The sequence below is a fragment of the Pholcus phalangioides genome, unplaced genomic scaffold, assembly GCF_987345545.1.
Source record: "Pholcus phalangioides strain wild (caught in Gottingen) unplaced genomic scaffold, Ppha-v1.0 ptg000015l_1, whole genome shotgun sequence".
In the NCBI taxonomy this organism is placed as follows: Eukaryota; Metazoa; Arthropoda; class Arachnida; order Araneae; family Pholcidae; genus Pholcus; species Pholcus phalangioides.
In genome coordinates, this window is record NW_028301608.1 from 23,872,816 (window position 1) to 23,885,655 (window position 12,840).

The window sequence follows — 12,840 nt, forward strand, 5'->3', positions numbered from 1 at the left end:
AAGTGATGCTGATGATGGTGTCTATTCAAAAAGCTCTCATTACTGAGAGAATTGAATAAAGTGGCAAACCATTATAAAGGCATAAATATTATACATATACTGACAGTGTTGAAGAAATGACAAACCATTGTAAAGGCATATACACATCTTAAACGCATTGCTAGGGAACCACGGTAATCAAAGCAAACATTCGGAAAATGACTGTTGAGGCCCAAAAACCATTGTTGCCCTACGGTTTTTTGCCCTGCTCTGACGAAATTTTAAAGTAGCCTATCGTTCAAGTCGGGTCCCATTTGGTATATATACAAAATTTGGTGACGATTGATCTAAAATTGTAGATTTGTATAGAGAACACACACACACACACACACAGAAAATCAATTTTATATATATATAGATTTTCTGGTCCTGTGAGAATCAGATATTTGTGAATCTATTGCATAGCCAACCAATCACATTGATATTTGAAAGGAATTAAAAAAAGGCATTCCTAATTATGAACATCCAATCAAATTTTATGAAACAGGTTTCTAACATACATATAATGATGTAACATCAGAAAAAGACAGAGCAAATGATTCATGCAAGGTATGATTTCTAAATTTAATTTCAGTGTCAACTGAAAACAATTTTTTTTCAGCTTCAAAGTATTTGAAATATTTGATGGAACAAAAGACAAAAAATCAAATCTGATTTGTCAGAGAGCTTTTAACTATTTACAGGTTGGTAGACAATGATGGAAGTAACAAAATGATTTGTCCATTCACTCCCTTCACAACTGCTAGCAGCCAGCACTGGAGCTCTAGCATCACAACAATCTGTTTGCAGAATGCTTAGGAGAATCTTTATGCCACAAACCAATGGCTCTGATTTCATTACATGAAATGGCTGGTGTGCAAATAGGTGCAGGAGAACATGAGTATAGGAGTCAATAAAAATAGGCATGTGTTCTCTTCAGTGACGAGTGGAGGTTAAGTTTTCATTTCTGATTTTAAACATGCTTCATCAGAAGACAGCCAAAGCTCAAAGAAAGAAAATCTGACAATTGAAAGTATAAGTATGACTGTTGCAGAGGTTCCGGTCTGATGGATTAGGGCAAGGGTTGTCAAACTAAATGCCCCGGCACACCACCAACCTCTGTTAGGCCACCCCTAGATGGAAGAGGACTTTACTTTTCCAAGTGCACGTGAACTGCGATACGTCGAAGGTTGCATAGACGAAGCAAAATCGAACGCTGTAAAATTTAATAAACCACTTTAGTTAGAGCATAAAATCCCATGGAGATAACGTGCATACAAGATAAAGATCAGATTTTCTATTAAATGTCAAAAAGGCTGATTTTTTATTTGAGTTATTAGATTTTATTTTAAAATCATCTAAACACACATTATATAAATTTTCTTTCATTATTGTATATATGAGATGTGGCTCAAAATTAAGAGCAGATCAGTAATAAAATGAAAACAATGGAAAAAAATGACAAATTTATTAATGGTTTCAAGAATTTACACGTTTACATAATTCTTCTATATAATCATGTTGTTCCAAACACTTTGGATATTGTGAAACAAACTCCTTCAAACTTTGTACATAAAATACTGCCAACTGTGATTTTAGCTAGTTTCGCACTAAGATTTTCATTCCTCAAAACGTGCAGACACAAGCCAGCCTTTGAGATGTCTGAAGAGATGGTAATCACTGGGAGAGAGATCAGAACTATAAGGGAGATGATCAAAAATCGTCCATCCAATTTTTTGAATTGTTTCATTATTGTGTGCATTATCATAAAGGAGAACAATTCCTCAGCTCAGCATTCCCTGTCAATTGTTTTGAATGGCAGAATGCTGTTTACGAAGTGTTCCACAATACTTGTAGACTTGATGTAATGGTTGTTCCAGGTTCCATAAAATCAATAAAAATCATACCCTTATGATTCAAGAATACAGTTGCAATGATATTTGCCTTTGAGGATTTACTTTACTGCACACCAATTCATATCACCATACAGCAATTTCCTGAGATGGAGTTGGGTGGGAAATGAAGGTGCTATCTATCATGGTTGCTCTTCAGGCAAGGAACTAGTTTTCCCAGGTTCTTTCCTCCCCAGATCGAACCCCTGGACCCTGATGGTATAATTTTTGGTGGAATATGAGCATCTTACCACTGCACCACTCAGAGGTTTCCTTTGTGACTGGATATGTTTGAATTTTTTCAGTCTAGTTGAACCGGAAAGACACCACTGCATGGATTATTTTCCTTCTCAGCATTGACGTGCAAAATCCATGTTTCATCACCAGTAACAATATGGGAAAGAAATTAGGCTTCCTCATGGTTATAGCGGTTGGCAAAAGCTTGTGGATCTATTCTGTGTTCTTCGTGAGCATTTTCAGTACCCATCTTGTATACAGTTTCTGCCAGCTAAGTTTCAGTGATTCTCAACTAGAAACTTCTGGATGTTCTAGAGAAAGATTGTGTATCATAAAGCGACAATTTTCTTTCACTTTCGTATTCAAACATTCAAGATCGTCAGTCTGGTCTGCCACTCCTCTGCTCATTGTGAATGACCTTCTTCAAACTCATGACACCATTGTCTCATTTTTTCTTCATTCATTAAGGCAAGCCCATATGTTTTTCACAATTGACGGTGAATTTAAGCATCATTATGCCCTCCTGCACTTAGACATATATAATAATTGATCAAATTTCACAACTGGCAAGATTGGTTATTATACCGCACTCATTTTAACAACTGTTTTGTGAAGGCAGATGGCAATCAACTGACCACAATATGGAGGTTATACATTCCTAATAGACCCATATATGCACAAACCCCAATCAGTATTGCCAATCTATTTTTGTTTGTGTGTGATGGACCCTTAATTTTGAACCGCACCTCATATTTGTATATTTTTAATTTTCCACTTTTTATAATGCTATATGCATCTTAAAAAAGTAATTCAACTGTAATGGACATTAAAAAAATTAATGTTTTGGTGCATGTCAGGACTTTTATTCACTTTTTATCTCACAAATATTTGTATATAGTAGAACCACTCCAACATAAATCTGATAAAAGAGGGAAAAAATTTGAGCTTTTGCAAGAGTTCTTGTTAAAGAAAAGAAAATGGCCAAAGAATAGAACAATACGACCAAAATATAAAAAAAATTATTCAAGAAAACAAATACACATTTTACTACTCAAAATCAATGTTGTGACCTTGGAAAAATCTTCAGCTTTTCAAAATTAGTGAAATTGGCCAGAATATGTTTTCCTCTGCTTTGCACGAGAGAACCATTAAAACCACATTCACCAATATTAGAATAAGTAGTTTTTATTCTCCTCTTGATGTTATTTGCATACATTTTTATCCCGATAGGGTATCTGTTTCTGATTACTGTTGAAAGGGTACATTTTAGCTGCTATTTCCTTTTTACTTATGATACAATTTAAGCCAGAAAAATATTAAATACCCATTTTTTCCCCAAATGAAAGCACATTTTTGTTTCTCAGCAATTTTTTTGATAGTATCACTAGACTATCAAATGAACAGTATTCGCTCATGACTGAAAATGACTGCCACATGTCATTTCAGTCATGAGAAAATTTACAAATGAAATTGCAATTCTTGACCTTCAATTGCAAAGATTTCCTTTCTTCTTGGTTTTTCCTACCGAAAAAAAAGTCAGATATATGCGAAAGAAGAATTTCTCTTTGTTCTACTTTTAAACCATGGTTTGGCTTTTCAGAGATATAAAGAGGTTTAAAAAATATATACTTCAAGACAGAGAGGTAAAAATACATATCTATTCGTTGATAGTCTAGTTGCAGAAGGTGTGTGTGAATATAAAGAAATTAATTTTGACCTACCTTTCACAGCTCTTATGCCATCTTGAGTTAGCATTTAGAACTGTACTTACCATTACAGCAATCTATGTACAACTGTTGTCCTTTTCCCCTATCTCTGGTAATGTTCTCAGTGATTGCTTATAAAATTTAACACTTTAACAATAGAAGGGTGCTTATAGACAGAAATGTGTGTTTGATGTCACTGTCTGCTGTTCATACAAAGTATGAAAGCCTGGATAACCAAGCAGAGATGAAGATGATGTTCGGAAAGAAAATTCACATTCCTCTGTGGGAAATCTAACCACCAACCTCTCACTATCCAGGCAAGTGCTCTACCATTGAGCTCTACAGAGAACAGATATTTTCGTTCCTTAGAGCATATGTATGAATGCTGAATGGATTCAGCTAATAGCTCTTACAGCATAACCCCCAGATGGTAACAAATAGAGAGAAATGATACCACTCTCTGCTGCTCATCTGAAAGCCTGGATAACCTAGCACCATCTGGGGGCAAACATTGTAAAGCTATTAACTGAGCTAGGAGGCTGACCATGAGCAGCCATGTTCAGCGTTCATACATACGCTCTAAGGAAATAAAATGTCTGTTTTCTATAGCTTAATGGTAGAGCCCTCACCTAAACAGTGAGCGGTTGGTGGTTTGATTCTCCCACAGAGGAATGTGAATTTCCTTTCCTAACTTTTCATCTTTGCTTGGTTATTCAGGCTTTCGTACTTTAAGGGTGCTTAACTTTTTGATGAGCACTACCCCTTAACCACTTAAATTTTTTTCTGCCATATCATGTCCAAAATAAGCATATTTTTGATAGACAATTTTGTATTCAAATTGATTGTATCTATTTAAAATCAGTAGTTAAAACTGTTGCAAATATTGAATTTATAATTTTTAATTAGTGAAAAAATGGCATCCTTACTTAAAGTTGGCTTTTTCCCAAAGAACGGGGCCAAATATTTTGTTATGAGTTGCTCACTGCCACTCATTTTACTTTTATTTTAGCACAAAATTGAAAAGCAGCACAAAAAGCAGTAAAACTTAACCTTGAAACCAGTGTACACTTGTTCAAGGTTAGCAATCCAATCTTTATTGGAGCCGTTCTATTAGAAACACTGCAAACTAAAAAAAAGTAACAAAGGCAGGAAAATCAGTGGATTGATATAGAAAAATAAGATGTTCGAGCGACATACTTGTAAATCAGGGAAGTTCCTTTTCAGTTACTGAATGGTGTTCAGGCAAAACTGTTAAGTGGTTAATCACTTTGTGCAACCGACTGCCAGCCACAATATAATAAAATGGTGTGAATGTTCCAATTGAATAACACAATGAAAAATTCAAATAATAATAAGAATCAGTAGAGTCTTAGTGGGTAGTCGCCAGTCCCACAGTCAAACTGGGGCTCCTAACCACAACGACGATTTTTTTCTTCTAAACTTTTAAAAATATTTTGTTCCCTTCTTCAACACTCTATTTAATTTTGATAGTAGCAATTTTATTTCACCACGAAAAGGCAGTTTTCGTAAAAATAAGAAGTTGAAAAGCACCCAGGAAATTTTCAGAACCCAAGTCTTTGTACTTGAAAGATGACCCTAATTATATAATTTTTTGGTGGTGGTAATCTCTCACAGAATTTAGACTTGCTATATGTTGGAATTGTTTAATATTTATTAAGGTCTAATAATATTAGGCCTACGAAACAAAGGTTAAGCATGTATGCACTAGAATGACTTGGAATTTTAAATTACCTAGAGTGATGGAAAACAGCCATTTCCAACAACTATAGGCAAAATAGATCACAATTCCCTTTTGTTCACCGAAACTTCTTACAAACAGCATTTATTGTTTCTTCAGTACATTTCTACAAAGTTCCACAGAGGAATGTAGACGAGGTGCATGTGTGGTTTATTACTAGTACATTTTTGCAATTAACTTTTCGTATGCACCATTTTTTACATTTCGAACACAATGGTTTGCTACATAGCAAACACTAATCTTGTGTTTTGTTTACCAGAAAAAGAAATTTGAGATTATTTTCCAGATTCATCTCTTCTCGACAGTTAATATACAAGGTTTGACATAGATGACCATTAAGAAATTTGTGAAGAGATTGTAAGCAAATAAAAGAAAGAAAACCAAGTTAATAGCTTTTTGATGCTGGGAGTGTTGCATGACAATCAAATTTGTCAAAAACATCCATATAGCACACATGGTAGAATTATAAAATTTTATAATTTCTGGAATTATTTTTCAGCCTTGTCAACTAGCATGGCACTCGAGACACAGATTTTGTCTGGATACATTTTTTTTTCATTTGCCTGAGTTAACTTCGATGTAATTTAAAGTCACATTAATTTCTGTATTCTTTTTGATATTGAATTTTTACCATAGGTATGTATCATAGTTGTCCATGATGATACAACACCTCTCTTAATGAACACCCCTCTTTTACGGTCAAATAATTTTCCCCTTTACAATAAAAACATGCATTTCAAACCCCTGATTAACAGTCAATCTCATTTTACAGACAAATTTTTTTGCCCCACCGGTGTCTGCAAAATAGAGGTTTTACTTTATTCAGTTTCCACGCAAACAAAATGTGACAATCTCATTCATTTCATAAAAGCAATCATTAGGAAGCATTTGTTGACTGATTAGTGGATAACTTGATGCCACTTGAAATTTAATTTATGAACTGAGATTATATGTTCATATATATCATTATTATATTAAATTAAAAGATATATTTTTTGATATCTTCAACCTAATGCATGCATTAGATAAAGTGATGTAAGCTCTGATCCTATAAAAATGTACTGCTACTTCACTCATTTCAAAAGAGGCCAAGCTCATAAGAAACTCTGAATGTTTTAAAATATTTGAATCTTGAAGAAAATTCTGAATACATTTTTGTGTCACTGAATAGTTTTCAGCATAAAAAATGCAGAAAAGAAAAACTGATTTTATGATAATTTAATGCTTAAATTTTCGTCAGTCAGAGCTTTTTTTTTAAAAAAAATTATATATTTACATATATATAACTGAATAAGCTAACAATTATTAGTTATGGTTCATGTGTGTCAGGTTCTCTGAAATGGCCAGGGCTTGACAAATGAGGAAAAAAAAGCTAAGTACCAACCAAATATTTTGGGAGACAAGTGCATTTCTCTTGCTTAAGCTAGTAATCACAAGTAGAAAACAAATTATATAAATTACAATAACACATCCAGACTAGACATCTTCTTAGAATTGATTTCCATTGTGCATAGATGAAAATAGAAGCCTGCCCTGAATTTGAGCCTGCTTTATGACGATTTGTGATACAGGAGAAAAAAAAAAAGGAAATATTTTTTTCTTGTGTGTACAGAAAAAGTATATTTCCAACTGTTTGCACAGTTAAACTTTGCTGTGTTACCATAAATTTTTTTACTTTTATATGATTAAAAGAAATAGATATTGGGTCACAGCACAAGGTTCCTAGCAGCAATCAATTTTAAAACTTTTATCTTGTCAGTTTTCAGTGCAACAGAATTCCACCAAAGCAGTTGCTCAAGCATCCATCAGGCAATCCAATTTGAACACACACTAACTGTTCAACTTTCAAAAAAAAAATATCTTTCATTTTATTTATCATAACTTTATTGCTATATTTCACTAACCCTGAACTAGTGAGAAAGGATTAAAATGCATCACACAAGCAAATTTTAATTATTACAAGTGGCAATCAGCTGGCCCGTGAGGACATTTTGTGCAGCCTGTAAACAGGGTAAAAATATAATGTACTAAATTGAATTTATAATCATTATTTGAGTGATTGATTTAAGCAGCAGACTTCCTGATTAACAGATTATTGCATCCATTATTTCTAGGGACAAAATTATTTACTATGTTCTCTTACCATACTGCCTTTTCGAACACACAAATTGTTCTTAAAGTGCGAAAAGGTGCAGGCAAATTGCCTGTTGTGGTCCTGTATTAACATCTTAATGCATATTTGGTATTCTGCTCACTGAGACGAAACTTTTCGAAGTAAATGCAAACTCACAATGGCTTTTCGAAACTTCCATCAGTGACTAGGCTTCGCAAATTCTACGAATTACAAAGAGGGGGGGGGGAAAGTCATATTCATATTGTGCCATTGACCAAGGGAGTTTCACTCTTGAACACAATGACTATTTGTGCCAAAGCAAAGTATTAATTTCTAAATTTTGACATGGCACATTTATGACAATGAATAGTTTACATTGCACAAGACTGGAATTTTTTAAACCAAACCACAAACAATCTGTTAAAGAAGGTAGCTCAAATAATCAAAATGCATTGTATCGTAAAGCTAATTCCGTGAACCTTATGGACGTGCAGAAGCTCCAGATAATGGTCTATGTGCACATCTTTTCCCATCTACAGATAGTTTGCCTGATCCATCATATATAAATACCATCACATGTTTATCTATTATGATGATTAGCGTTATCCAAGCAACAGCTTCTGGCACTCTAATCATAATATAACTCCTTCAAAGTTTACCAGTGTGCAAACCAATTTCTTTAGTGTATATTAGACCCGTTCGACTGCACAGGTTGTCGCTATAGTAGGGTGTGCCAAATCGGAGATAAGAAAAAATAAAAATTTCAGAAAAATTTAGAAAAAAAATTGTTTTGTCTGTAAAATTCAAACTGATTGTATTGGATGGAATAATTTGCAGAAGAAACTAATTTTTGATGCGTTTCATCCAGCTGGAAGCACAATTAGATGAACAATGAGTGTGTATCAGTTTTACTTTAAGTGGAGGAATATAAAGTCTAAAGCAAAAGTATAATGACTATATTGCCAGTGTGTTTTAACACATCACTTATTGTAAAGACAAATCTGAGTTCTGGGTCATTTTACTTGTGTGGCTTATGCACAGGAGTGTTGCCCCTGGTGTGGTCCATGACCCCACAGATGACCATTGTTTCTTATTCAATCATTAAATTAAAAAACGGAAATTACGAGTGGAGTCTGGGTAGGTTAAAAATAAGCTATCGGCTGGCAAGCATAAAGAAAAGTTTACATATATTTACAATATATGTATGTATATATATGGCATTATATACATGTATAAAACGTCAGTAAACTGCCCACCTGGTGCTACAAACAAAACCCCCAATGAAAAACAAGTTCACTCAGCGCCCTATTCAAAATAAAGATAACGTCAAAGGGAAGGGGGGGGGGGGGAAACAGAAAAACATGATGCGTGATCATGGGAAAAGAAAACTAACAATGTTGGCCATCCCTGGTAGAGGTTATTTTTCTGTATTCCTCAGAGTTGTCAACTGCTACGGATTGTCTGTAGTTTCTATGGATAGCCACAATAAACTACAGAGCTACAGATGCTCTCAATACTACAAAAAAATAGGTTTAAAAAATTGGGTCTAAGAGTTTTTTGCGGTGTTTTACTTATTTATAATATATATTTTTAAATTTCATTGATCTTTACCATAACTATGAATTCGTATATGCATGTGAGAGTTCAAGAGTAGAAAAACTCTGAGCCAATCTGTTTTGTCTATGCATGGATGGTAATCCGCAAAGCAGGGTCTAAACCCACTGCTCTATTTGATGCCCAAACACACAAAGACCTGTTTTCCATCAAAACCACCCCATGCTGTGGGCTAAAAACAGGTGTTTGAGTAGTTCAGCATGGTGGGTCTGGACCTGGCTTCATTTGCATAGTGCATGGTCAAGCTGGCAGAACTTATGTCAGAAAGAATAGTTTGACGCAGGTGCTGTTAAAGCTCTGATATGAAGAAAATGGAGGGTCTAGGGTTGCTAGATGTCCATATATACGGCCCACAAGATGTATGCAGGTTGGGATAGCATTGAATATTCATGAATTATTAAAGGATGCCTCGACCTCAGAGAGTTGCTTCGGAAGTGAGGTGGAGGGTAAGGCGTCATGTGGCCTGAGCCTTCTAGGTTTCAGTGTCCATGAGGTGCTGCATTTAATGAACTTTCAATTAAAATAAAAAGACAATTAAATTTTTGAGTGATTGTTTATTGTACTATGGTTATGTTTGGCATGTCTGATTTCTTTACCTTTTATGCTACATTTATGCTTGCTTTCTAACATGCAATTTTGTTTCACACCAGGACAAAATGTTAGTACACAACTTTGATCTACTTTACAGCTTTCTTTCTAAATATAAATGCTCCAACCTACCTCCCATAATTCACAGATGTAGTTGTATATTTGTTGCTTCAATTAATAAGTATTGCAGATGCATTATTACTGATCACAGCATTATTGATAAAGTCAATATTCCATATCGCTTGGTACATTTCACAATACCTTCCATATTGTACAGCAAAACCTTTTTACACAATACGAATGGGAAAAATATATATAAAATGTTTGAAGGGAGAATTTTTTTTGCATAATAATTCTATCAAGGACTAAGTTGCCACCAACCTGTCCAGTTTTGGAGACTAAAAGTGGAAGAAAAAGTGCTGAAAAACTATATACTCTAATTTTCACTTTGCTTAAAAATTAAAAAGTTATATTTACAAATATTAATGCCTCTGCAAAAGTTTTAAAACCTGGTGCTCAATAAAAATTAAGAATTGAATTGGGAGCTGAATGGAACAAAAACTAAAACAATTCCTAGCAATCACATTTCAAATATACAGGGTGCATAGAAAGTTTGTTAAAAGTATCACTGATCTGACTTGCTTATCAAGGTTTTGTCTTATATGATAATTTCTTTAGGTAACACTTAATGCAACTTTATGGATTTATATTTGTTAGTCTGGACCATATATAAAAATATTTATAACAATTCTACTATAACAGTACTTTCTTTTCACATAACTCACATTAACAGAAATTTTTAAAGAGTAAATTCCCATCCACAATTTTTAATGGATATGCAGGTTTTTAATGCTAGAGATCTAGCAGAGCACCAGGTTAATGAAAGGTTTAGAATTAATTCTTCTACTCCTTACTCTGAAGTAAAATGTTAAATTTTTCATTTGAAAATGTTAACCATTTGAAATAAGATGCAAAGGTTTTGTCTAATAAATACCACATAAACTCTATATAACGAAAGTAAATATTTCTTTGGACTTTGTGCGGATACATCTTCTTTTACTAAAAAAACCAAAACTGCATGAACCTAATACAACGTTCTGTAACACCCTGTATATGACATAGCTCTTATGTAACACTCAAAATTTAAATAGCCAAATTATAAATTGGCTCACCGAAATAAAGAGGCTCTCACCAGGTTTTAGAACAAATTTTATTAAATATAAATAGTTTTGCAGAGCACTGTTACGTTAACTAAACAAATAATGAAAGTTATTAAAAAAACAAAACATGACCATGCTACCTGCATAACATGATGACATTATCTCAACATTATAAACATTTCATGTATTTTTTTGAGCAATGTCTTAAGTACTATAGCCAGTTCTATATGTTCTTCCGAAAGTTCAAAAGCTATTATTCTGAAGAACTAGCAATGATGATGGCTTACTTTGTCCTCACCAGCACTCCCACATACATAGCATAGAGATTGCAGTGGTATATGTTCTGCAGACACGACAGCAAAACCGGCATTTAGTATTTTTTCAATATCTTGACCAACCTAAAAAAGACAAAAGTGAAATTTTATTCTTATTAATGAGCATAATTACATACTATGATGCAAAATACTAATACAAAGAGAAAAATCACAGTATGTTCAGCTATACACCACAGATCAGGACTTGACAAATTGAAAAACAAATGTAGATGCCAGCCCAATTATTTAAGGACTGCAGGAATGATTTTAATCTCAAGAAAAAAGGAACTAAAATAATATTTCTCAACTTTTCCTATATATTCTTTTTTTCTGTTAAAAGACACTGCTATAAAATCAGAAAAACTTGTCATTCAAGATTCCAATATTGAGCAATCTCATACAGAAAATTTTAGGCACCAATACCGATTTTTATAGTTGACCTGGCCCTTTGTCAAGCCCTGCCATAAATGCTACACGAATGCTTCAGGACTCATTAATGACTTTAGACTTTGCATAAAGGAAAAAAAAAAAAAAAAACGGCCAAACACCAAAGTAAAAAAGTCCTCTGAAATTAAAGCCACATGCTGCTGAAAAACATTGGCACATAAAAATAAATTAGGTGAAAAATATGAGAATGCAGATTGAATGTCTATGGATGTTAGAGCAGTGGTCTTGAAAGCCATAACTTTGGCTTTATTGGCTATGGGAATACTACTAACAAGTTGATGCGTAAAAATGATAAAAACTACGTTAGTTAACAAAAGTATCCATTTTTGGCAATAAATTTTGTCATTTACTCTTGCAAAAAATATCTGTGGTGTTTGGTCAGAACATGATATCTCCAAAAAATGGGCTTTTTGATCTAAAAATAAGTCTTGCTAATATAACTAATTAGAAGTGAGATAAATGTACAAATGCGTTTGAATGGCTAAACATGCTGATGTATATTTTCATTTGTGCGTATGCTTTATTTTTGATTTTTAAATGACAATGAAAATGCTTATATCTCAAAAATGTGATTTTGGAGTTATCATGTTCTGACCAAACACCACAAATATGTGCCTCAAACACAAAGTTTGTAAATAAAAACATGCAAGAGGATCTCTGGCATTTTCAATTAGGCCAATCATTAATATTTTGCTTACATATGATTTTGATTGCTATCAGCAATAGAGCTAGCTGCATGACAAGTACTATTTTAATTTTGTGCCAGTGGTGTGTGTGTGTTAGCATATAAATTTCCATGGGATCTTATTTTTAAGAAGGAATTATTAATAATAATCCTCAGATGTGCTCAGTGATTAGAATATTATGAATAGGTATGAAACTTGGGGTGATACCTCAGCTACAACTCAATTGAGTCTCAATTCAATGCAGAAGGGCATAATGAAATTTAACAATGATTCAAATATCTCCTAGTATTGAAAATGCTTTTGCAT

The 12,840-nt window shown here is 33.6% G+C and overlaps 1 protein-coding gene across 2 annotated transcripts in view; it reads right to left on the reverse strand.

The window, feature by feature from the left end:
- Positions 1–12,840, reverse strand: part of trx (histone lysine N-methyltransferase trithorax) — a 115,857-nt gene that overhangs the window by 67,710 nt on the left and 35,307 nt on the right. For both annotated transcript variants that reach the window (XM_089243200.1, XM_089243199.1), the window contains exon 11: positions 11,375–11,485. In XM_089243200.1, the coding sequence (XP_089099326.1) occupies positions 11,375–11,485 (111 nt within the window). The remainder of the gene's footprint in view (positions 1–11,374; positions 11,486–12,840) is intronic.